We start from the raw sequence: 27,302 nt of genomic DNA on the forward strand, positions 1-27,302 counted from the left end.
GCCCTTCATCTTTGTTTTAGAAAACTGAAGCATAGAAAAGCTTTCTATGCTTTTTTACAAACACGTTTGTAAACCTGAGGAATGAAATCTGGAAGGTGCATCTGTACGTAGAGTGATAATGAATCCTACCACGTTCCTGGAAGTAGAGTAAGGTGAGATGTATTTAAAACATAGCTGCAGGTTCTCATTAGACATTACATAGGATTTCTGCCTGTAAGTGTGAGAGCAGAATGGCTTGTAGAGGAAGGAATTCGACAATGATTTGGAGAGCTCTTAACCCAAAGAAAGGTATAACTTGATGGGGTGAAGAGCTCACTTGATGAGAACCCTGATGCCACCGCTTTTGGCCTTTCCTCAGGCATTCATCTTCTTTGGACTTTGCTTTTTTTCATCCATAAGACACACATGTTGGACTAGATAGTTTTCCAGGACCCTTTTAAGTCTAAGATTCTTGGAGTTTGCCCTTATTTCTAGCTTTAAAAAGATAGAAAATAGGACTAGTTCTCCTTTTTCTAGGATATGCCAGAGGGTATCTAAAAGATGTGTTTTTTTAGAGTGTGATGTAGAGGTTCTGTAAGTTTTCATTGGATTCTCTAAGTGACTCATTCACTGTGCAGCTACATAAGACATTGAAGTGTCTGTCCATCAGGGCTCATAGGGTGGTAATTGTGAAATCGGGACAAGTAGGAGCCTAATGTGGATACCAAGTCCACATCTTTCCATCATGGCATGATGGCTCACAGAATTGGAGGCTTTTGGGTAGCTAAAAGTACTTTTTTTTTTTTTGCGGTACGTGGGCCTCTCACTGTTGTGGCCTCTCCCGTTGCGGAGCGCAGGCTCAGTGGCCATGGCTCACGGGCCCAGCTGCTCCGCGGCATGTGGGATCCTCCCGGACCGGGGCACGAACCTGTGTTCCCTGCATCGGCAGGTGGACTCTCAACCACTGTGCCACCAGGGAAGCCCTAAAAGTACTTTTATGATCCACAGCCCTAGAGGGGCTAACCTCACACTGTAAATTCCTTGCAGTTAGGGTCCCATAAGAGTAACTCAGTTGACTCTAAACTGGGTTGAATTTTGGAAAGGAGATGTGTTGTCTGCTAGCAAGATCATGCAGCCTTTCTTGCAGAAAGGATGAAAAATAAATAGAGCCTGTGGTGCATTATAAAAATATCTGGCCAAGCAGTGTAACACATCCTTTTCCCCCCAAAATGCAGCTTTTGAGTATGCATAGGAATGGTAAAAGCTGCCTAGTTCCATTAACTTTGTATTAATACCATTTGGTTGTTGGGCATTTTTGACATCTTGTTATTAAAATGAAATGGTTCCTTTAGAGAAGACATAGCTAGCCAGGCCAAGTGTTATGGAGAAAGTTAATAACTTTCCTTTATTAGGTTAATGACCATGTTAGAGGTGAAGTGACCTTTTTATGAGTCTTGTTTAGGAAGTTCCTGGGATCTCATAATAGTTTTGGGATTAGGATTGGGCGTTTTGAAGAAGATGATAAGAAGGTATCTTCTAACCCTGAGAACATGGGTGCATCTGACATTTAGAACCTGGTGCCCAGTTCTGTCCTGTCACTTTGAGACCTGTGTCGAACCCCATGCATTCCAATATCTGCCTTCTGTCCTACACTGGGAAGAATGGGTGGACTTAACCCTGTATACGTTAAGCTATCTTGGAATGTTTGAATGCAGTAAAACATGCTTCTCTGCATCAGGAAATAGCTGATCCACATGCTGCTTAATCTGTCTTCATTAAATTTCTTCCCTTTTATCCTCCTTTGTCTAAAATGTTTTTATTCTTTTTATCCACATCAGTATGCTTTATTTGAAAGTAAGCTAATTAACTACAGTAATACATTAACACTTTTCAAAACACTTTGGCATTGATTTCATTACCTATGTGAATCTCCCAACAGATTTTTGAGAGACACGACTATTTTTACATGAGGGAAGTGAGTTCTAAGGTCAAGTGACTCCACCTAAGATTGTAACTGTCAAGATGTGGATTGACATCAAGTTCTATTTCATTAGGCTCAGAAATAATAATAGCTGCAGTCTATTGAACATATATGATTTTCCAGGTACTGTACTAATCACATATACATTATTGTCTTCACAGTGGTCCTGCAATATTAGGATGTCCTTTATATACTGGGCAAACAGGATTATAGAGGTTAACATGATCATGAGCCAGCTGTTTAAACCCAGATCTCTATCACTCAGATCCTGAGCTTTTCTACTGTTCATTTCTGCATGTCCAGAGCCTACCCAGTACGCAAAAGTCCAGCTTCAGTTATCAGTTATCAGCTCATCTATGAAAGCTTTCTTGCTCTCACCAACCAGAAGCTACAGAGGGGAATTCAGTAGCACATTATTTATTTATATAATTCTTATGGCCCTAATTTATTTTATATATAGTGATTTGTGTAAATGTTTTCTATTTCCTTGCACATAAGTTTTCTGAGGGCAGGGGCTTCAGCTAATATGTACTTTGTAAACAGTGGCTGCCTAATATATTGTGTTGAATAAATCGTGTACCAGTAAATATTTTTTTCTAAGTATGGATCCCTCTTTATTTTCTCTTTTACATCAGAAGTTCCCCCCAAGGGACCTCAGTTCAATTCAGTTAATATTGCCTGTATTCTCTATCCCTATTACTTTTCCACCCTCAGGGATGTGGGGGTGTGAAGGGGAGGATGGGGAGCGGACAAAACTGAAAAGCATTTATTCAGTCTTCTCTGCAAATCTTTACATTTTTGAATTATTCAGTAATTATTTTATGAAGAGTACATAGGATGAATAGCATGTCAGCAATGCTGTTATCCAAGTTGAATCTTATATAAAGGCATTTATTATAAAGGATCTTTTATTTAATGTAGTTGTAATCATAGGACACTTCCTCTGGGCCATCTGCTGGGGCATGGAAATATTCTCATTATATATATACAACCAGACATAATGGTGTTTAGAAAATTGGAATTGCTGTTATTATATTTCTTGTTCAAGCTTGTATTAAACTATGTTGTGTGTAATTCTTTCTTGTTTACTTTTGTTTTGCTGATGAGGAACCAGAACACCAAAATTAATTCATTGTCTCTTAATTAATTATGCATTCTGTGGTCCTCATTATAGCAAAATGTGTAGAAGAAATAGTTTATTTTCTGTGTTGGTCTTCCTTGTATACATGCACGTCTGTGATATACATGCACATCTGTGAAATTTTCCACTCCTGGAACACATGAAAGAGGGAACCTGTCCATATCTGGCATACTAAGACACTTCTCGTCAATTTAATAATTAAAAATACCCTGAGGCTGACTGGATGTGTGGGTGGGTTTGAGTGTTTGGTCCCATCTTGAGGCAAAGGACTCTTTATCCTCTCTTAATTGAGCTGTTTGCTTCCTGCTTTGGGAATATGAAGGGGGTAGATCATGAAGCAATCTAGATGTTTTCATGGTTTTATTCATGAACTTTACAGATTTCCTGAGTGATCTGGAGGCTTATCTTTTACACACTGAGCTCTCAGGTACTATTGCAAGGAATCATTTATATAATTATTTAAAGTCTAGACCTAGTATAACTTTAATATGGTTATGTTATAGATCAAACCATGTAATTTATACTTTGATAAAAACAAATGACATTATAGGGAACTTAAAGGTGGCCGGGATGACATTGTCTTCTGTTTCCTTACATGCCTTTTCTATATCGTGCAGAAAAGCCTAGTTCACCTGGGGAATATCTTCATTTTCTGAACATAGTTTACTGTTCATGAAGTTTTATGAAGATATCAGAGAAAAGAAACTTCTTTTGGCTCTGTTCTAATAGCTTGAAGCGGGAAGGTATAAGGAAAACTTTACTTTCAGTGGCTTCAGGAAGGGATGTGCAGTGGAGAAGGGATTAGTGTGGCGCTTGCCCCAGGTTAATTTACCACAAAATATTCATGGAGCTTGAGGTGCTAACAGTATCTCTGAATTTTTTATTTTTGAAGGGCATGCTTTCTGAAAGAACAACCAACGTCTTCTGTGTGTTTAGTTTCAAGGATGAAGTTGTTAACAGTGATTGTGTTTTTTGTGTGGTAAAGAACACTGGGAAACCCCTGTGCTCCTTTGAAGACAGTGCATTTTTGGTTTTTTTGTTTGTTTGTTTGTTTTCTTTTCTTTTCTTTGGCCACACCTCGCAGCACTCGGGATCTTAGTTCCCCAACCAGGGATCGAACCCGTGCCCCCCTGCAGTGGAAGCATGGAGTCTTAACCATTGGACCGCCAGGGAATTCCCCAGAGTGCATTTTTAAGTTTAACAGTAGTCATCAATTAAAGAACTGTTTGCAATTCAGTCTAATTTGTGGTGGTCCTAAAATTTAAGAGCTACCAGATTCTTCTTATCTCTACTTGATTGCTCTTTTTGCTCTTACTGTTCCCCAGCAACTCACAGTGGATCCTCAGGACAACCTTAAAACTTTACCCACTGGAGTTGTAGACTTAAACTTGCAGCACCATATTCTTACATACTTGGATCCTGTTTTCATCTAGGCTTTGGACTCAGCTGACTCTGTGGAATAGATTCCTGATTAAAATAACTTCAGTGGTAGACTGGCTTATGTATACTTAGTGACTTCATTCTTGATCACCATAATGGGCTATGAATCTTCCCTTTTGAAATTAAATAACTTTAAAAAAAATGCCTTGAAAGTTGAGACAGACATCTAAGCAGCAGTTTATACCTTTCCAGCTCCCATTTCCACAGGTCCCTTCTTTTACCATTTTATGCCTAGGTTACTGCAGTGACCTCTTTGCTTAGCCTCCCAGCATCCATTTGCTTTCCCTCACTCCTTTTTATAAAGGAATGTGAAATTAATCTTTCTTTTTTGGCCACGTCTCGTGGCAAGTGGGATCTTAGTTCCCCAACCAGGGATTGAATCCGTGCCCCCTGCATTGGAAGTGTGGAGTCTTAACCACTGGACTGCCAGGGAAGTCCCTCAAATTAATCTTTTAAAATGAATTTTTATGATTTTACTCCCTGTTACTGCCTGGAGCATTATTAGAGCCCAGCTCCTCAGTGCTCCATAAAGCCTCACTGGCAGCTGGACTAGTTTTGTTTTTTCACCCTCTCCTTACTGCACCTCTAGTTGGTGGCGGGATTCCTTTTTTATTGGTGGGCACCTGCCCCACTTGCTTTTATTTCTACCTTTGCTCTTTGTGGAAAGTCCTTTCCGCTGTCTTCTCGCTCTGAAGTCCCCCATCCTTTAAGGTGTTCCTTGACCATCCTGTGCCAGATACTCTTCCAGTTTGATTCCTGGTAGGTTTTTCTTTTTTTAAAAAAAATTTTAATTCTTGGCCTGTTTGTTTATTTATTTTTGGCTATGTTGGGTCTTCGTTGCTACACACGGGCTTTCTCTAGTTGTGGAGAGCGGGGGCTACTCTTCCTTGTGGTGCACAGGCTTCTCATTGCGTTGGCTTCTCTTGTTGTGGAGCATGGCTCTAGGCTCGCGGGCTTCAGTAGTTGTGGCTCGTGAGCTCTAGAGCGCAGGCTCAGTAGTTGTGGAGCACGGGCTTAGTTGCTCCGCAGCATGTGGCATCTTCCTGGACCAGCGCTTGAACCTGTGTCCTCTGCATTGGCAGGTGGATTCTTAACCACTGCGCCATCAGGGAAGTCCTGGTTTTTCTTTTTAATCTTTTCTTTCAGGGCAGAGAACTTTGTTTGTTTTTTACTGCTTTTGTTACTTCCAGTAGTGGCTCATGCAGGTTGTGCATTTCAGGGTAAGTTCAAATACTTCAGATGCTAAAATTTTATTTTTTCAATGGTCAGAAAAACAATATTGGTTTTTCAGATATGAGAGAGAAGATCAAATTACCTCATATTGGCCAGGCCTAAGTGATTTGTGTAACTTCATCCTTAGTGGTGGAAATGTTATTAAAGGACATTAGATACAACTATTAACAGTGTTTATTATGAAGAGTGCTTAATAACCCTGGAAAATATTTTTTAAAAATCTCTTAATTTTATATACTGCAGTTATAATTATGCAAAAAATTAAACTTTTCTTTCTTAAAAGGAGTATATTAGATTTCAACAAAAAGAGATTTAGTTGAGAGACAATTAATATGGAAATTTGTTTTCACTTGTAATCATCTTGCCACATAGACTGAAAATTTTAAGCAGTAATTACTAGATGCCAGATTGTGATGCTGCCTAGTAGTGAAATGTGAAATAAATTGTAGCAAATTTTGATTCTTAGACAGTTTTTTGACGATTTGAATAAAATGAAACAGAACAAAAATGTTTAAACATTTAAAAATAATCTTCACGTGTAAGTATTGAGTAACTGATTAAAAAAAATGCAGGAGGACTTCCCTGGTGGCGCACTGGTTGAGAGTCTGCCTGCCGATGCAGGGGACACGGGTTTGTGCCCCAGTCCGGGAAGATCCCACATGCCGTGGAGCGGCTAGGCCCGTGAGCCATGGCCGCTGAGCCTGCGCGTCCGGAGCCTGTGCTCCGCAACGGGAGAGGCCACAACAGTGAGAGGCCCTGCGTACCGCAAAAAAAAAAAAAAAAAAAATGCAGGATACTTAATTAGTAGTTATATAAATGGGAAATGAGAATTTAGAGGGTCATGTTCCTTAAACTTTCTGGAAGAGAAGGGAAAAATGAAAACACCATCTTCTTTCTTTCTTTATTTTTTAAATATACTTAGGTATTTTTAATTAAAAAATGATTGGCTTGTGATTAAGCCATTGAAGATTTTCACCATCCCTTATTTAAGCTACAGTTTTCAAAGTGGTTGGAAATTATTATCTGCTTGCTTAAAAATACTGTGTTGGCCAAAAAGTTCACTTGGGTTTTTCTGTAACATCTTACGGAAAAACCCGAACAAATTTTTTTGGCCAACTCATATCTGAACCATGTGGTGTGAGCTCTCTCAAAATTCCCACTAACTTTTGTCACTTTGAAATTATGTTGAAGTGAAATGTATCTGCTTAAGAGAAAATGCCTTATTTGTAGTGAATTCTGTACCACCATAATCTCAATTTTTATTTATTAAAAATCAGTTCTAAATCATACTAAAAGTGTATTTTGTAACAGGTCATCCATAATCCCACATCAACGAGCACCTATTTCAGTTTTTATTTTTCTTTCCAATCTTGAACCAAAAGGGAAGGGTGCATGAGGATAAGCAGTCTTTTCGTGTACAATTTTGTATTTTGCTTTTAAAATTTAATGTTATTTTATAAATATTACATATAGTCCTGATAGCTGTTTTGGGTGAGCTTGTATTGTTGCATATAGTTGTACCTTATTGAACATTTAGTTTGCTCCCAACTTTTTTGCTCTTATATTTTGAATGTGAAGCTTTTTTTTCCTTTTGAATTCTTTAATGTTGAGATAAATTCTCAGGAATGAACATGGCTTTTTTCCCAGCTTTTTAATTTATTATTATTATTTTTAAAATTTTTATTGAAGTATGGTTGATTTACAATGTTGTGTTAATTTCTGCTGTACCGCAAAGTGATTCAGTTGTACATATATGTATTCTTCATATTCTTTTCCATTATGGTTTATCATAGGATATTGAATATAGTTCCCAGTGCTATACAGTAGGACCTTGTTGTTTATGCATCCTATATGTAATAGTTTGCATCTGCTAACCCCAAACTCCCAACCCTTCACTCCCCCACACTCGCTTCCCCCCTTGGTAGCCACAAGTCCATTCTCTATATCTGTGAGTCTGTTTCTGTTTCATAGATATGTTCATTTGTATTGTATTTTAATTGTAGTTTTGTTTGGATATATGCCCAGGAGTGGGATTGCTGGGTCATATGCCAACTTTGTTTTTAGTTTTTAACTTCCATACTGTTTTCCATAGTGGCTGCACCAATTTACATTCCCACCAAGAGTGTAGGAGGTGAACATGACTCTTAATGTATATTTTTTCAGAACCCTTTCCAAAAGAATTGTCATAACAGTGAATGGATATTTGTACCTTTTTTTTAAAGCCTTGTAAAGGATATCAATTTATTTTATATTTAAACCGTTTCTTGTTAAAACTTTAGTAGTAACTTCTGTGTGTAGTTTATAATATTTATTATGAACTGTCTTACTAGATTTCACAACAACCCTCTGTGGTATGGAGGGCCAGGTAAATTCCCTAGGGCATTAAGATTTTGAGAAGGGAATTCTGAAAATTACACAATTTTCACAGTTAGAGCTTTGACTAGAACATGTGACAGTGTTTACCAATAATACTTATTTTTTTTTAAGATGTTGGGGGTAGGAGTTTTTATTAATTAATTAATTTATTTTTGCTGTGTTGGGTCTTCGTTTCTGTGCGAGGGCTTTCTCTAGTTGCGGCAAGTGGGGCCACTCTTCATCGCGGTGCGCGGGCCTCTCACTATCGCACCTCTCAGACGCGCAGGCTCAGTAGCTGTGGCTCATGGGCCTAGTTGCTCCGCGGCATATGGGATCCTCCCAGATCAGGGCTCGAACCCGTGTTCCCTGCATTAGCAGGCAGATTCTCAACCGCTGCGCCACCAGGGAAGCCCCCAATAATACTTATTTATTTCTATCAGTACTGAGCGGTCCTTTCTCTGAGTTGATATCAAGTTCTTTTAATGTAATGAGAATATTTATCAAGAGATTAAAAAATTGGGGGTGGGGCTATATCTTACCAGCTAGTTAAAATATCAGGTATTTGACTCCTGCATTGGCTACATTCCAGTGAAACCAAGCTTGTGTTGGAAGTTTGCATTGCCACATGAGATGATTAAACCTGTTCATGCCTTCGGGGTTGTAGCATCCCTGTGAACAGTACTCCTTGAGAAGCCAAATCTCTGCTCTGAGAGATAGCTCTATGCAGCCTGTGTTGTGTGTAAGCAGTCCTCTTGAGTACAGAGTGCTTATTGGAGTTTCCATCTATGCAAGTATTAACGGTGGTATGGTCAAACACATCCAGTCTTTAATAATCAGCTTGCCTCTTAGTTTTTGCAAAGCTCTAATCATAGTTCTTCCTGCAGTGTTTTGTTAGGGCTCCTAATTTTATAGATTTTCACTGAAGTGGGCTGGGTGATGTTGCGCTCACATCTGCTAGCTGAGTACACAGCATTTCATTGGCTATGCCATTAGTAGTGTGAAGTCTGTTGGTTACTATTTTGTTATTAAATAATATTAGCAGCTAATTCTTTGAGTGATTACTGTGAGTCCAGCATTGTACTACTCCTTTACCCACTATATTATTTAATATTCATAACAGTTCATTTTATAGGTGAGAAAACTGAGGCCTAGATGAGTTGGGATTTGAAACCAGTTTTTTTTTTTTTTGCGGTACGCGGGCCTCTCACTGTTGTGGCCTCTCCTGTTGTGGAGCACAGGCTCTGGACGCGCAGGCTCAGCGGCCATGGCTCACGGGCCCAGCCGCTTCGCGGCATGTGGGATCTTCCTGGACCGGGGCACAAACCCGTGTCTCCTGCATCGGCAGGCGGACTCTCAACCACTGCGCCACCAGGGAAGCCCCCTGAAACCAGTTTTTTGTTGTTGTTTGTTTTTTAAAGTGATTTCAGAGTAGTTGTGTATGTTTTACCACTATATTACTTAAAATAAGAAGCCTAGAGGTTTTTGATGTTCTCAGCCTTTCAGTTTATTGTCTCCACCTCTGTTTAAAGGACTCTTGGTAGGGGTTAATGTGGTGGTCGATTGTGCAAGTGTGGCTTTGTGTATTGTCTTTTCTGTTAGATGATTTAAAAAAAAAGGTGTTTCCAAACACAATTTAGAGGTTTCCCAAGCGGCTAACATTGCTCATAAACCAGTGCTTGATTTCTACTTTGTTCTCCAGAAGCCTCATGAATAAGCTTACTGATTTCTTTACCCTCCTTAAGTCTTTTCCTGTGGTTCAAGCTGGGATAAGTAGTGTATGTGTTTTTCTCCTAAAGACCGGAGAGCAGATACTACTGGAGAGGCACTTAGGAATCCCATTTAATGGGACAGTACATGGAAGAGTACAAGGTCTGTTGTATTGCTGTGTCGGATGGTAGGACCTCCCAAGCCCTGGTTCTCAGTTTGTAGGTCTTGAAAGGGATTTACTAATTTAGAGGTGATTGGATTATAGAACTGACCTATACTGACTAGAACCACAAGAGATTAATGTATGAAAACTAAAATGCAATTTACTAATTTATAAGGAGAAACAACAACTCTCAAGTGGACAGGATAATTGTGTTCAGTGATCAGCATGTTTGGCTATAGGAGGAAGCAAAGTTCTCTTAAGTTTGCTTGGTAAGCAGTCTGAGCCAGGGAAGTTACTTGGATGTTTTTAGTGGCTGCTGTACCCAAGCTACTATCTAGCCTGATGCATTAATTGCTTTTATAAGGACAGCCTTGTTTGTGCATCATATGTCCTCTCCCTAAACATGCATATTGGTTGATACTGCCTACATCTGACTCCCTGGGTCTCCTTTTCTTTTGTTGGACCAATTTCTAATTCCCTTATCTTCCTTTAGAATTGTGAAATCTTTTAATCCTCTAATTGCCTAATATTTCTTTAAATTGAATTTTGTAAACCTCTTCTGTGATCTGTTCTTTGTTGTCCTGTCAAAGAACAATATTTCCAAGTTCTTGATGGGGTAAGCAGTAACTGTCTTTTCATACACTAGTTGCATTTGAATGTTTGATGATTGAATTTAGGTGTGGCTTAAGTGAAGGTTTGGCAACTCCTGATGTGGGTTGGTGAACCAGGATGTTTTAGCCAGTGCTGTGGATGATATTACCTTTAGAGGAGTTGAATCTGAATTTGAAATAACAATTGGATACTCATCATCACTTTGTTTTATATTCAGTAGATTATAGCTCCTTTTAATATGATCAGATTCGAATGTCTTTATTTTAGATGACTCTTGACTATGTGATTGCTACTAATTCTCAGTAAGCTTAACAAGTCTAAGTCCGTTTAATTTTGCCGAATTTAAAAAGCCAATCTTTTTTTTTTTTTAAATACAGAAGGGCTATAAGACAAAATAGGGGAAAACATGAAATGGAATGGATGTAATTTTTTCCAAATTCAAAAAAAGCACTTTGATTTTAGATATTAGAAATGGAACAAGAAGTGCTTCTTGAAAACAGACTCTTAAAGATGTTTTCAATAAAAGAAAACGCTTCCGTATATTCGCAGCTGTATTAGTTATCTATTGCTATGTTCCAAATTACCCTAAAATTTAGTGGCTTAAGACAACATGTTGTTTAAGCCTCACAGTTTCTGTAGGTCAGGGACCCAGTCATGACTTTGCAAGATTCTTTATTTCAGGGTCCCTCACAAGCTGCAGTCAGGATTTCAGCTGGGTTTGCAGTCATCTCAAAGTCCAACTGGGGAAGGGGCTGCTTCCAAGCTTACTCATGTGGTTGATATCAGGATTAAGTTTCTTGTGGGTTGCTAGACTGAGGGCCTCAGTTCCTAAGGAATTGATGTCCAGTGACCTCTCTTGGTTCCTTGCCATATGGGCCTCTCTATTGGGCAGCTCACAGTATAGCAGCTAGCTTCGTTAAAGTGAGAAGGTGAGAGGGTGAGAGAGGAGTAGAGGCAAGATGGAAGTCAGTATTTTAAAGACAGTCTCGAAAGCGCCACCCCCTCACTTTTGCCCTCTCTTACTCCTTAGGAGCAAGTCAGTAGGTTCAGCCCACAGATAGGATAAGAGGGGGAATTACACAAGGGACTGAGTACCAAGAGGTACAGACATTAGGAGTTGTTTCAGGTGCTGCTTGCCACACAGCTGAAGAGTGGAGAAGGGTATGTTTTGGAGGAAAGAGAAATGCTGTGGAAGGTCCAGAGACGCTGAGGAGCTTTGCTAAGTTTGCTTCTGTCCTTGCCCAGGTACCTTGATACAGTAGTTTACTTTTCTTCATCTGCAGAGCACTCTTGCAAACCATAGGTTCTGTTTTTATTCCTCCCAGAATTGGCTTGCTATCACCTTCTTCTACCACTTCCTTTTTCTTTATCTCGTACAGACTTGCCTTTTCAGTCCCTGCTGTTTTCATTAATAATAGTTAATTGATCTTGGTTACTTTGCCAAAGCATATGGGGTTTTACTACTTTGGGGGCTGCTCCTAGCATCTATTTAGGATTTATGTTTATACATACTGTTAATAGTGGAAGACACCATTTCCTCTTGGTATGTGACTAGGGTCTTGAATTTTTCAGTGTGTACTGTATGCATTGTACTACGTCATTTTATATAAGGGACTTGAGTGTCTGAGGATTTTGGTATCCAAGGAGGCTCCTGGAACCAGCCCCGCATGGATACTGAGGGATGACTGTATTCCTTTGAGATTTGTTGCATCTATTACTACTTTGAAGTACAGTCTCCACTTTTTAGTACCTTTCTACATGTTTGTTGTATTATTGTTTCCTTATGGGAGAATTTGGCCTGGAAACAGCCTTGCTTATATATGGACCTGCTTTTGCTGGCTTTGCATGTTGCGACAACCTGGCAAGCTATGAGGAAAGATGACAAGATCTTAGAAGTCATTTTTGAAGCTTTGAGTTCAAGGGCTGCTGCTTTCACTAAGCAATTTGACAAATTGTGGACAGACTATATTTGCACATGGAGGCTGGTGGCTTAGAGAAGCTTGAGTTTTGAATAAAGATTTCCAAATTTGTGTTGAGAGGGATGAGCACCATAATGAATATATTTGATCATCTTTGCTCTCTTTCCAATATATGGAGACTAAAGTTAACCAGCAAGTGAGGAGTCCCTTGTGCTGACATTCTTTCTTCTGGTACACAGAGGAGAAGTTGATGCAGACTCCTGTTTGCTTACACTCCCTACAAAATACAAGAGAAAAATTGGAATGTTAGTTGGAAAGGGTACAACCAATAGGGAAAGAAATTCTATTTGTAATCTTATAGGAGGGCATTTTTGAGATTAAGAGGAGAAAAATAAGTTCAAAGGCAAGAATTCTAGAGTTGTGCGTTAGTACACATTAATTTTCAGGGTCCCATCTGTGGTTTACAGCTGTTTTGCCTTGGTGTAATGCCACTGAATACATTTATTGAGAACCTCCTGCGTGGTGGGCATTGTGTTAGGCCCGCATCAGCAACATCTCTAATCATCACAGCAACCTGAAAATTACTTCCTTCATCAATGCAAAGAGGTTGAGGCCCAGGGCAGTCCTGCAGTTTGTCCTATGACACATCAGAGTTGTCTAGTCCAGGGCTTCCTGACTCCACTGCCTAGCTATGGTCTGGGCTCTCCCTCCCACCCCTTCCCCCTCCCCCTCAAGTTAACAGACCAGCTGTGTCCTTGCTTCTCTCAGATAATGAACCCTAGAGGCACATTAGGAATTGACTGCTGTAACTGCTCATCTTCAAGTAAACCAATGCATCTGTGCAATTAAGTGTCAGACCAAAATGTGTCTTTTGTCATGACCTTCTTGGACTAGAAGATAACAAGGTAGGGGAAAAAAGTACAAGGGAAACTGCTTTGCTCCAGGTAGTAACCCGTGTCTACCAGATAGTTTTATAGAGCTAGAATAAATTGATGTCGAAAACCCAGAATTTAGGTTGGAAAGCTGAGATTCGTTTTAGTGAGGGCAAAGTTGAGATGTTTCTTCATTATCATTGGGTTATGGGTTATAAATAGAAAAGGTAAACCTTTATTGTCAAGGAGAGAGCAAATGTTTTGTACTTTCTGGTTTTTTATTCTGTTTCTCTGAGAAATTCAGCTCTTTTATGCTCAAAAGCATTCTTTTATGCTCAAAAGCAGTGTACTATCTCAGACTTCTGAGTTTCTTGTTTGACTAGTAGCAGCTGAAGTGAAAACATAATTAGAAGAAATAAGAGGGACATTTTAGTGAGTGAAGCTGATAACCAGAAGGAAGAATGATGGGATTCTAGTGGAAATTTACTTTGTAACAGGTCACTAATACTTTGATCTTGTGCAAAACTGTACTGTGTTTTGCTTGAAAGGGTAGTTTGCATTTCTTTGGTTGAAGCTAATTTAAGGCTAGTGATGCCTGCATTTTTGTGAGGTGTGGAATGTTTTGTGAAGTCACTTTAATGGCATTACTAAGTATTCTTAAGATTAACTGAGGTGAGGAGATTTTTATTTCCCTTCCAGTAATGGGGGAATAGCTGCTCTGTCTTTCCAAAATCTTGGAACAGGTTAAAGTTGTGGTTGGGAAGTTTTTTTGTTTTTGGTTTGTTTTAGTTTTTTCTTTGTGATGTTGAAAGTATTTTAGTTAAACAGAATCTCTGTGTATGAAGGAGGTGAATTTTGCCTCTAGTGTTCCATAGCTGGGGTCTGAGTTCATGCCACAGCTTGAGTAACTTTGTAGGGCCCCTTAGTATACATGTAGGCAGAAGTAGCCTTTTAGTAGTTGTAGGTACTTTCTTTTTCAGTAAGAATCTTCTTAGCAGTTAGCTGTTAGGTCTAGTATGAATTCTCCCCCCCCTTAAAAATCTTGGCATAGATTAAGTGAATAATTCTAGGTATTTAAGCTGAGCCTCTATTGTGATGGGTTGATCTGTAGCCCCCCTTGCATTAGGCCTCTTTGTGACTTTTACCAAACATATAGTAGTGCTCTGACCACAATCTGTGGAGTCAGAACACTGTGATTAAAGACCTTCAGGGCACGTGAGCATCTTCAGTACCCTTGTCTAAAAGAAAGTGTTGACTGCTGTACTTTCATCCTTTATGAATTCTTTAAAAGCATCTATTATTTTTAATTTGCAGCAGCTCTTGCCAGGTAAAAAGTTTTGGGAAACAGATGAATCCAGCAAAGATGGACCAAAAGGAATATTCCTGGGTGATCAATGGCGAGACAGTGCCTGGGGAACATCAGGTAATCTAGATCTAGCATCTGTACTGTGATTTATGCCTGTCTTAGAGCTCCTTTCCTCAGCAATTGGCAAGTTGTGAATTTTACATCAGTGACAAGCATGTCAAGCAATGTCCTGTCCTGTGGTATAATTGCCATGAGGGAGCTTATATGATGTAATTTATTAAAACATAATTAACACAAAATCAGGTCTTCAATATTTTACTGAAGTGCTAGCCACAGGGGAATGGTCTTATTTGAAATGACCGTAATTTCAGCTACAACTTCTTGTTCTGTACTGCTGTCAGCATACTTGGAATTAGAAAATCCATGCCTGCCATTTGAAGTTCATGTTTCTTTCTCCTCCCTTTGCCCCTGTGTACTGTGTATGGGGTGATCTATCTATAAATGTGGTTTGGGCCAAATAAGTCACTGGGTATGGACACTCTTCTGACTGACTACCCCTGAAGAAAGGGATGGGGAGGACTTGTAGAGGCAGACATACCGACAGCAGAAAGAAATGACAGTTGATAGGGAGGAAGGAGACAGAAAATTCAAAAGCTGATGTGCTGTGTTATAGCAATATAAGAATGGAACCTCAGATGACAGTGGTCATCAGAAAAGATCAAATTATGTTGTTTTAAAAAGGGTAGTAAGATCACATTTTGTTTCAGTAACATTACCAATAAAATATATTAAAAAGAAATTCTGCTACTTGAAAGGGGTAAACATTAATTTATCCACTTAGCTAGATAAACCAGTTATGTGAACTGCTGTATTGCTCTGCTATCCTGGATATATGAGGGGTGTGTTCCGTTTCCTTAGCTTATGTAGTATATTATACTTAGGGAAAACACAATAGGAGGTTTTGGCTCAACTGACCATGGCAGGTTTCCTGATTCCCAGTCATTGGTTTATCCATGAGACATCACTCATAATTTGTTTGAGCCTCTGGCTGCACTGTATCATGCTTGTGTATCTTTTTTGTAGATCATTCAGTTTCCCAGCCAATCATGGTGCAGAGAAGACCTGGTCAGAGTTTCCATGTGAACAGTGAGGTCAATTCTGTACTGTCCCCACGGTCGGAGAGTGGGGGACTAGGCGTTAGCATGGTGGAGTATGTGTTGAGCTCATCCCCGGGCGATTCCTGTCTAAGAAAAGGAGGATTTGTAAGTTGGCTTGAGGAACTTGTTCCTATCTCTCTCTCTCTCTCTCTCTCTCTCTCTCTCTCTCTTTCCCCTTTCCCCTAAAGCAAAACATGCCTGTTTAGTTTCCTTAGATACTCACAGCACTAAGTGCAGGGTTTTAAAAAACGCTTTTATTGCAATTAGATTTCAGTGAACACAGCAGGAGATGTAAACTAAACTTTTTAAAAATAGAGAAATGATTTTTTTTGGGACTCATTGATAGTAATGTGAGGTAAGGACTTAAATCTAGATCGCAGTTCATTGGCCTACCAGAAAACACCATTTTTAGTTTAAAACAAACAAACAAAAATAAAAAGAGAAGGAATTAACACAAAGCTGAAGGCAGGTGTCAGTAGGGAATAGATCTGAGAGAGTGATTTGCCAATACCCTAGGATCCTTAAAATGGATCAGATATGTTGGGTCATTCTTGTTTTTGCTAGCTAGGCTTTAACTATGGAATGATCTTTGGCCCTCTTTGAGTAGCTTTGCTTCTCCTACCCAGGCTATCAGGAAATTCGAAGTTCTGTTAATTCTGTATTTCAGTTTTTTTCAGATTCATCACCATTGACGTCTCTGATGCTAAATTGTAGCTAGAGCAGCTTCTCTGTCTACAGCCTCTTCCCTTTTGAAGTCTTAAAGCAGTCTTCCTCAAGCATCTTTGATAGCCTTTCTCAAAACTAGTTCTTTCTTATACCATTGACTTTCTAGATCTAGAAGTCTTAAGATGTATTTCTGTTTGAGTCTTCCTCATTTTGTTTTCTGTGACTGGTTTTATATTCCAAGTCACAGCTAGGAAGGCCATGAAAGGCACCCTGAATCTTTCTTCCTTCCTTTTCTCCCGACTCAACTTGTTTTGTACCTTTTCAAAGCACTTTCTCCCTGAAGTCTTTCTGGGCTAATACTACTGGTTGGCAATCATTTTAAGAGACCTTCTTTCCCCCAAATCATAATAATAACTTTGCCTTTACAACTATCTTACATTCTTTTATCTTGATAGCATTTGTTGTCAGTGTTTTTACTGTTAGACATTTGTTGCTAGGTATCAGAGGCTTGGTCCTATTTTCCCAGTTCCACTTGAAACTTCTCTAGAGTCACAGTAGTACATTTTTGGTGCAGCTTTCTCAAGTGTCAAATTCAATTCTTTAATACGTTAGTGGACATGAAATGAATGATTGTTGACTTGCTTGGCGGGAAGATAACAGGTGGCATCCAAGGTAACCAGAATTCCCATGGAGTTAGCTTTATTCTAGGCACGTCAAAGATGATGGATGCTTCAGCTGACGTTGACATTTGACACGTGGCCGGAGCTTTTGATTCCACCAAAAAAATGGGAGGTGGGGGGTGCGAAATGAACTTATTTAAGAGGCTGGTTTGGATTTCTCCCAGCTCCACAGCTAGAAATTTGGTTTGAGGAATTTAGCCAGAACAGGATCGTTCATTTGTATAATTACCTTCAGGAAGATCAAGGGACTAAACTGGGGCTTTTGTCTGAGTCTTGCATTGTAGCTGTTCCAAAGCTGACCTGATTACTTCTGGGTCTTTTGACCCTGCAGCGGCATAGGTCAGGTTTAGTGGCTTGTAGCTCAGATTGGAAAAGACTTCTTGTATTTGAACCTTCCCAGGAGGCTACTTGGGAAGAACAAGATCTACCCTTTGGATGTGAGGAATGGGATCAGGCAAAATGATCATTTGCCTGTTGTCTCATGGGAAGGATGGTGTTACTACTTCTCTTCTTTCAGCTTATCCCCAGCTCACCTCTTTTTCTTACCTCACACTTCCCTCATCTCAAGAGTGCAGATTCCTCAGAGGAAGTGCTGCCTTCCAACTTCTGCCTATAACTTTTATTTATTTACTGTAGGAGAAAAGTTAGTGTCATGCATAGGTAAGTCATTACTGTGGTGAACTGGAACCTGTATGACTCTTGCCATGAATTCTCTATAATGTGTGAGCAGCTTCTAAGTCTTGGGCATTAGCCACCCAGGCATGTGCCTGGGTTACTGTGAAGTTTGTAGGAAGAAGAAAAATAATTAGAATTAGGAGAAAGGTAAAACACTGGGGCTGACTTATTATTTTTTTTCCTGTTTCTGTCTTTTTAAACAATTATTTCATTAATCTGTAACGAGGCTGTATCATTTGTATTCAGTATCTTATTTGATTTTGTAAAGGTGGCTTCTATCCTTAATTGTCTTGAGAGATTGGTGATTTTTAGTATTGTCACCAGAGGAAGTTGGAAGAACTCAGGATAGAGGAACTCAGGATAGAGGTCAGAAAATTGAACTCTCTAAAAAGCATCTGCATTACTGAGCTGCTGAGGTTTGCATAACGATAAATGAAAATTCTCCAAATCTGTGTTCCAACTTTTCAGAAGGAAGGTCGGGGGTAATGAAATAGTATCCTATTATGCTGTATTTTGACTTGAGTTGCACCTAAATGGTGATACAGGAAGACTGATTAGTGACGTCAGTCCATCATATTGGCACGTGTAAACTTTTGGTGGATGGAGAACTGAGGATCAATGAACTGCTTTATGAGCTTTTTGGTTGTATCCTGCTGATGTTATGGGAAGAGGTGGGCCTTTTTTTTTTTTTTTTTTTTAATATAGTTTGTCATTCAGAGTGCTGAGTTCAGAGGCCAAGGAAGACAGAATATCTGCTGCTTGTAGATAATTGTTCTAAAGAGTAGTAATTGATGGTTTATGGATCAGAGCATTCAGATGTTTTTCTTTTTGGGGTGGCTGTATCAACATTACCTCCAATAAGCCCTGGAGAAGCCGCATTTTAATCCACTGAGAGCTAAAAAAACATCATCGCTGATGGCATAATGAATGTAGACTTCAAATCAAGTACTAAGGGGCTATTCTCAGATACTGACAACAGATAAGCCAGACTCTGATTAACTTCTCAGTTAAAGGGGTTTAGAACTAAAGTAATTACTCATTTGCAGTGGTTTTCCATTTTCAATAAGGTTGTTTTACGGTTAAAGCTTGAATGAAGGTATTTAACTCTTTGTCTAGCTTTCCTGAGCCTTTCGTAAGTTCATTTTGAGTGTACAAATGGACTCAGCTTAGTTGTTTTGGCTTCTGAGATAAGAGTACTTGCAGGCTGTTGAAAAGAATCTGACAGCAATGTTTTGTTCTCAGCACCCACTGTAAAGTTTTGATCGTATTCTGAGTATGAATCAGAAACTTCAGGGTAGCAGTTTTCAGAATAATGGGAAAACTCAGACTACCAGTTAAGTCAGAGTCAAGTCTTTTAATTTATTTCCTTTTTATATCCTTTATTTTACTGATTCGTGGAAAAAGACAGGTCCCCTTACCCATCCCCCCAAACACCCCAAAACAAAACAAAGCATGGTTCTGGGTGGTTACACAATCATATGTAACTACTATATTTTGAGGCCACTGGGTGAAATTACCCATCCAAGGACCCTGCTATTGGTCTTTTGAAATACCAGCTGATCATCACATAGATTGAAGCCTAGCCAGTCAGAAAAGTGGATCGTCATTTCTACCTTTCTGGTTTATGGTTCCTAGGTAAATGAGAAGACCACTGTAAATTTCAGTTAGGGTCAAGGCCACCCTAAATTTGCAGAAGAAAGACTTTTAGAAAAAAATATCTTGGGAAGACCTTTCTGCTTATTTGTAGAGACTGGCTGCTTTCTGACCTAGAGGATGCTCGCACACTCATGGCAATTCACTTAGGTCACAAAATTGATGACTTGCTTTTCTAGCCTCCACTGCATTTGTTTCAGGCAGCCAGTGCCACTTTAATTGATTTTTGTTTAAAAACTTTGTGGAGTGTAATGCAGGGGTTTGAGTCTCAACTGGACCTTAATTTCCTCATTTGCACAAAGTCTAATTCATATGGCTATGTAATATATATGAAAATGCTTTGTAAGCCTTATAAAATCTTGCTCCACAAAGTCCTTGGGCCAGTAAAATTATCAGCACCTGGGAGCTTATTAGAAATGCAGACTCTCAGATTCTACTCCAGACTTTATTGAATCAAAGTCTGCATTTTGACAAGACCCACAGGTGATTTGTATAAAATTAAAGTTAGATTAAATACTGCTCTATAATTTTCTTGGAAGATTACAGATCAAATTCAGAAACTTTTATCTCAGGTTGGAGCCCCTTCAGATTTGAGCTTCCTTTGAACAAGAAATCTGTGTGCTCTGCTTTGCGATGTGAAGCTTTTAGACACTGACTAAATAAAAAGTTAAAAAAGCACAACTTTCAGAAAACCTTTTTTGGTTTTCGTCTCTTTTTCCTCCTGGATATGGTGGGTACCACAGCAGAGGGGAACACTCTTCTTACCTTTTTGCATACCAGGAATTGGATGATCATATACACAATGGCTGGTATATTCCACGTTCCACTGTTTCTAAAGCGCACACCTCCCCACTTTTGTTCATTTTGAAATTGGGATGCGTTAAATGATATAGTTTAATTGCCAGTGTTTCCTTTTTAGCAACACATAAAATGATGGTATGTCTTATAAATTGATGGTGTCTCAGATTTGATGAAATGTAATAATTGGTGGTGGCTTGATTCTGTACAGATATTTTAGAAAAGTCAATGGGACAGAGGGTTTAATAATTAAAGCCATAGTCTTTCCAGGGGGGAAAACATAAGCTATCCAGCAAATTTGAAGCTTTAGGGGGAGTGAAGGTGAAGGTGGGTGTGTCTGAGAAAAGCAGTGGGAAAAATGTGAAAATTAGACAAAATATTTAAAATAATCTTTTAAAAGGAATTGCACATTCATGAATTGCCTTATTTAATACCTGAAACAACAACCTTTTGAGGCTGATGTTGTCCCTATGAATTTATAGATGAGGAAAATGAGGGTTAGAAGGGAAGTGGTGGGACCTGAATTCAAACTTTGTTCTAATTTCAGTTCTTAGCTATATTGCTTTTTACTAAGGTATATGCTACTTTGGTTTGTTTATTCGTTTCTCACAATACGATTATATTTAATATGTTAATTTAAAAGTAATTCACATGACTAGTAATTTCAAACTTTTACTCATTTTTTTTTAATATTTGAAATTTTTTACTAGTGGAGCTACTGAGCTGCTGAACTTCAAAGAAAATTGACATTTTGGTGTTTTGGGGGCATTTTGTGAAAAACTGAGAAGTGTACGCAGGAGAAACCAATATTTTAGTTAATGTTATGGCTTTAGGACTTGAGTGTCAAGCAAATACACAAAAATACTGTTTTAGAAAAAAAGGGAAGAAAATTACTAATCTCATTGAATGTGACTTCTGCCATGTGGAGCTTTGTGGTGGGATCTCTGCACAGGAAAAATTAAGTTCTCATTTCTCTGACTTCATTCAGAAAATAGGTATTCCCTGAAATATTCCCCCTGTTATGTGAGGCTTTTGAGGAAGCTGAGCCATGGCTGGGTGGACTGTGATCCGCGCTGTACCTGGTTCTTCTTTCTGTCTGCTCTTCTCTCGGTTCTTTGATATCTAGCAACAGAACATATTGTTCCATCTCTGTGTAGATCTGGGATCTGATCTCAAGAACCCTCCTTGGCCCTACTCTAGAGAGTTTGATTGGGCTTGGCCTCTTTGCATTTTGAGCACTCTCTGAGGCCTGAATTTGGGTTACAGTTTTGGATCGTAATTTATCTAAAGGGAGCCTACAACAAAAGGATGCTATTAATCCTTCTTTGTTTTTTATTTCATTTATTCAATAGACTTTTTTAATATTAATATGTGCTAGGTAATATGTGACAAAAAAGCAAAACATACCCCTTGCCTTTAGGATACTTATTTGGACTTAATTGTAGTGGTTCTCAATTGTGAGTGCTTATTGGAAGAGAAACTTTTAAAAACATTTGTGGGAGCTTCTACAGACCAGTTAAATCAGAATCTCTGGGAGAAAGCCCAGACACTTGCAAAGTTTTAAAAAGATTGTGATGTTCAACACTAACAATAGAGCCACTCTGCATTGTGAAAATGACAGTGTCTCTGGGAGGGCCAGATGGGCTCTACCCTTTTCTTTGAGTTAAACCACTTAATTGGGAGCATTGAAGATTTTTAATCTTAAAATCACAGATAATATTATATAAGAAATATTATCCCAGTGCATAGTTTTTACTAGTATCATATTTGTATAAAATGGTTTATACTTTATAATAAACTTTTGCATATGCATCATTTCATTGATGTTTACAACTACTCTGTTTTAAACAAAATGATCCCTGTTTTATAGAAAAGGAAACTAAGACTCAGGTTTAATGACCTGTCCAAAGTCCAGTAAATGTTAGCAGTTGAGATAGAGTATAGGTTCTATGCAATCTGGGTTAGTATTTTCCTAAAGGAATACTTTATCTTACACATTAAAAAAACTTTAAAATCCCATAAAACATACCAGCCCATTTATACCCTTATTCTTCTCTCTCTAGGGTCCCCAGATTTCTAAGAGACCATTTTTATGATCCTGAACCCTGTATTCTGTATTCTCTTTTAATAACAGACTTTTGACAGAATAGCTTCCTACTTGTGTTCTTGGTGTCATTCAGAAATCAGACTTCATGTCAACTATTTTAATTTAGGGCTTTTGTTGATTTACTGAACTTGTTAAAACTTGTTAAAACCATGTACAGAAACGTGTACAAGTCATAAACGTTTATCTTCATGAATTTCTATCAAATGGAAACACCCACTGTAACCCATCCAGATCAAGTATGGAAGCCTTCCTTGGGTCCCTCACCGTCAAATAGGAGGAACCTACTGTTCTGCTGAGGCATTACTAGCCTAGTCAGAGTAGAAAACCAGGTAGCTATATTTTATATAAGTGGACTGTATAACATTGGCAAAAACCAACCCATCCCAGGGATATCTTTGAAAATCTGCCCTTGGTAGTAAAATTGAGAATGTAAGTATGAGTGACTAAGTGTTCAGGCCAGAGCCGTTGGCTGTTACAGAAGGGAAGCAGCTTCTCAGCAAGCCCTTGTGAAGGGTCACTGGGGAAAGATCATGAAGAACATTGATTTGGTGAGTGAGTCTCTTCTGGACCCAGATTTCTTGCTTGTTGGTGAAACTTGCTATTGCTGCTTTATCAAATTTCCTTCCCATTTTTGCCTGTAGACCTTTTTTTTTTTTTTTTTTTTTTTGTGGTACGTGGGCCTCTCACTGTTGTGACCTCTCCCGTTGCGGAGCACAGGCTCTGGACACGCAGGCTCAACGGCCATGGCTCACGGGCCCAGCCGCTCCGCAGCATGTGGGATCCTCCCGGACCGGGGCACGAACCCGTGTCCCCTGCATCGGCAGGCAGACTCTCAACCACTGCGCCACCAGGGAAGCCCTGCCTGTAGACCTTTTGAACTCCTTATGAGAAATTGGAGCTGAACTGCTCCTCCTGAGCCAGTGACTTGATTTGTAGATTTGTGGGAGATTACTTAAGTGTGTTGGTAGGATGGGATGATCCTTCTAATACTTTTTTTATTATTGACATTAGTGGTGTCTAATTCAGGTACAGTTGTTTATCACCACCTCCTGGACTCTTACCTGATGATAAAGATAATGGGAGGATCCATATCAGTTCAGTTTTGCAGGATTTTTTGGTCATTTCAGTTTTCTTTGTCATATTTTTTGAACTTCTGCCCAGCACAGTATTCAGTATTGGGGATATAAAAATGAGTACATAGCTTCTGTCAGTTTTACCTTTGTAGGAGGAGGGAGCTTTTATCTCTGGACATTTTGAAAGCTCTTTCTTTCTTTAGAATCCTGTCATATTCCCATATCTGGTTTGGGATCTCAATGTCATGCTTAATTGGCTGTCATTTACTCCTTTTGAACCAATAACAGTATAATACTTTGAAGATGTAGAAGTTATGTCTCATTTGCTGCCAAAACTATAGTTTACCATCTTGCTGCTACATAAAACTAAGTTTTATAAAACTATATCCTTTCTAATTCCCTTCTGGTATATGTTCCTTTATTCATACTGGCCATGAAATCTTTCTTTTTCTGTGTCACATTTGAACAGAGAATGATTTTGAAAGCAAAATGGGCTTTGAACTGGTAGTTGAAAGGTCTAAGATCGTCAAGGTCCCCGAGTCTGGTCTTTCTGGGCCAGAGATGGCTAAGAACTACTTTGAGAGCATCTTTTTATTTTGCATTTGCAGGCCTACCTACCCATTCATAACTGAGTGTCTGCTGCTTTAGCTTCCATTTGTGATTCCCCACCCCCCACCCCCAAATGAAATTTGGTTGTGGTGACTGGAAGTGCTGTGCAGTAGTTCTCATCATCTTCTGACTGGATCTTCCCTTTCACCAGGAACTTTCTTTTGGTCCAGGTCTATTTGTTTCTTCCTTAAACCAGAAGTCAGTGATGGGGACAAGCAAGATTACCTCTCTCTAGCTCTACAAAAGCAAAATTACTTAACCCTTGGATAAGGTTTTGCAAAGCTTTCTGTACCATGTCAAGTCACTATACCAAACCTTCTTTTCCTTCTGGAAATCAAGACATATTTGCTTTAAATGTCCATGTCTTAACTTAGAATATTGGTAAGAGGAGACAGACTTAATTTCCTTAAAAAACAGGACATCAGTATGCTTGGCACCACATCAGTTCTTTTAGGTCCAGTCTTTTAATCTTTGTAGTTTGAAGCACTTCAGAGATAAATTCTGTTGCATTAATGATTCAGCTTAACACGCTCTCATGTAGTCCCTGGTATGGGACAGGCAGTGGAAGGCAACTGGTAAGCACTTCTTAGAGTACTCTTTGTGAAAGAATTTTATAGTTATATTTAACATGTTTTGAAGGATTAAAAAAATCAAGTGTAGGATGTTTGGTGAATTATAGTTTTAGTAAACCATGAGATATTGGGTGGAACTGGGGTGGTGGTGGTGCAAATTAGCAGGGCATATATCCCAAGATGAAGTGTATAGAGTAATCGAATTGGAATGATGTTAGACCACACTTAGCTCAATATTCAGAAGTAAGGGAGGAGTTTACATCGGCAGTGGAAGTAGGAAATTCATTTTGTAGGCTTAGTACATTCCAACTATACTATTAGCTGCCATTCCTGGGGCTTATTAGGAGTTGAGCTACTCTATAGAGTTAGATTTGAGAGCACAGAAGTAGAACCAAGAGATATAAAGTTGTGGTTGGGCTTTGGGCAGAAAGGAAAAAAATGGGGTGGTGGGACACTGGGCATGATAAGACTGTCCCAATCTCTGTAACATAAATGTATGTCTGTCTCCCCCATTTGGCAAGACTTTCTGCAGTGTTCCTGCCTCTGTGTTGTCTGTTAATTAGATTGTAATGTCTTGAAAGGTCATGGACACTCTCCTGTTCTAATTAGCATCTAGTGTAGTCTGGTGTCCACAGTGGTAGCCCACTATTGTTAGTTGATGATGATTAGTGAAGCTGAAGCTATTTTTTAAACAGGGCCCAAGGGATGCAGACAGTGATGAAAACGACAAAGGTGAAAAGAAGAACAAGGGTACGTTTGATGGAGATAAGCTAGGAGATTTGAAGGAGGAGGGTGATGTGATGGACAAGACCAATGGTTTACCAGTGCAGAATGGGATTGACGCAGACGTCAAAGATTTTAGGTTTGTATGTTTTACACTTCTGATTTTTGAATGGGGGTTATGGGTTTTTGTTTTCATTCAGTTTTATTTTGATTTTAGTTTTCTTTTTCCCTCCCTATGTGTCCTTTTAAATTATTGGGTCTAGTGTAGGCCATACCACAAAGATTGTAAATTAACTGGTAAGATGGAACTTTCTAAGATTTGTCCATGCCTGATGTTTTGCCAAAACAATAGACTTCCCATTTGTATAGAGCTCTGTAATTTGCAGGATGATTTCAAAAAGATCATTTCAGTGATTCTCAAATATCAAAATCACCTTGGATGGGTGCCTGGGGATTTCTCCCAAATCACTGTCTTGGGAGAAATCTTGGTTACTAATGGAAGTGTGTCATATGGCTCTGGCATGTTAGAGTGGAAGGAAAAACAGTTGAGAACTTAAGCATTCTTTTACTTGAGACTCATAAGCTCCCTTTGAGGTAGGCAGGTTAGGTATCATTTTCTTCATTTTGAAGAACCAGAGATGCAGCTCAAGTGACTTGTTCTTAATCATATCCCTTCCATGGAGGCCTCTCCTTCCATCTCTGGTCGTAATTGATTTGCAGGTTTTACCCTATAATTTTAATATGCACAGTAATAAAACGATACTGTGTTTATTCTTCATTTATGTAGCTAAACTTTAGTGATGGTATATGATTTTTTAAAATTTAAAAATCCTTAGTCACTCATGTATAGTTAAGAGAATTTAATTTTTAGTAATGTAATTGTAGTCTAAAACTAATGTGTGTGTACCTACACCCACACCCACCCGCCCACCCACCCCTTATCCTAATAATCTACAGAGTCAAATTAAAATATATTTCGGGTCATTGTAGAACAGCGTTCAATTGTTTAGTCTTCCTAACCTAACTTTTGTATCTTGTGAGTGTAAAGAATTACAGTCTTTGGAAGAAATTTGAGACACAGAGAAATAAACATTTATCTAAGGTCTTTCGGATGAGTTTGGGTAGCCTCTCCATCCTGAGTCTCAAGCAGCCTGTGGCATTGTTTTATGGTATTTGACTCCGGGACAGGTGGTAGTGGTGGGGTTTGTGTGTCTGTCAAGGAACACGACAAGAGCTTTCATTTGTACCAGCGATAAGATTTCTTTTAGGCTTAGAATGTAGTCACAGGCTATACTCCCTGACTAGAATATAATATTATTCTGTATTAGTCTGAATTGGAATAATATAGTCCTGTAATCATTTTACATAGGGTGATCATGTGTCCTGAATTACCCAGGACAGTATTTGTTTATACCTGTGTCCCAGGATATTTCTTAACACTGCCCTTTTTTTTGCTCTTAGGAGTGTCCTGGTTTGGATGATAAATTACATCCTCATATTACTTTTAATTCTTAGAGTTGTCTCCTTAGCAGGGGCTTATCCTAGATATGAATTTATTTTGTATTATTTTGTAATGGTCTGCTTCTGGTTTCTTAGAAGGGGAAAAGGGGAGACAGTTTTATCAGTGGCCAGTGGTACCCAGGAAATACACACACAAAATTTTCACCTATTAAAAAATATTTTTTTGAAATAGAATTATTCTCAGATGTGGAATTTCCCCTTGGAAACTACTTTGTCCATTGACTCTGTTTAAAGAGTAGATGTTGCTTTTGGGGGGCATACTTTACTACCTGTATTTTGGGATCTCTGTTTTCATGGATGCCACAGGCAGTGATTTTTTCCCCAGTTCATCCAGTGTTCCTCAAATCTGGGCCCCTTGGT

General features: G+C 39.0%; 1 protein-coding gene across 15 annotated transcripts in view; it reads left to right on the plus strand.

The window, feature by feature from the left end:
• Positions 1–27,302, plus strand: part of PUM1 (pumilio RNA binding family member 1) — a 127,378-nt gene that overhangs the window by 39,331 nt on the left and 60,745 nt on the right. For 8 of the 15 annotated variants that reach the window (XM_060308786.1, XM_060308800.1, XM_060308824.1 and 5 more), the window contains 3 exons: positions 14,717–14,825; positions 15,792–15,970; positions 25,394–25,560. The exons of 2 other annotated variants lie outside the window; for them this stretch is intronic. In XM_060308786.1, coding sequence (XP_060164769.1) covers positions 14,717–14,825; positions 15,792–15,970; positions 25,394–25,560 — 455 coding nt within the window. The remainder of the gene's footprint in view (positions 1–14,716; positions 14,826–15,791; positions 15,971–25,393; positions 25,561–27,302) is intronic. 5 more of the 15 variants (XM_060308839.1, XM_060308847.1, XM_060308842.1 and 2 more) reach the window with 2 other exon arrangements.

Source organism: Globicephala melas, chromosome 1 (genome assembly GCF_963455315.2).
Source record: "Globicephala melas chromosome 1, mGloMel1.2, whole genome shotgun sequence".
NCBI classification, from domain to species: Eukaryota; Metazoa; Chordata; class Mammalia; order Artiodactyla; family Delphinidae; genus Globicephala; species Globicephala melas.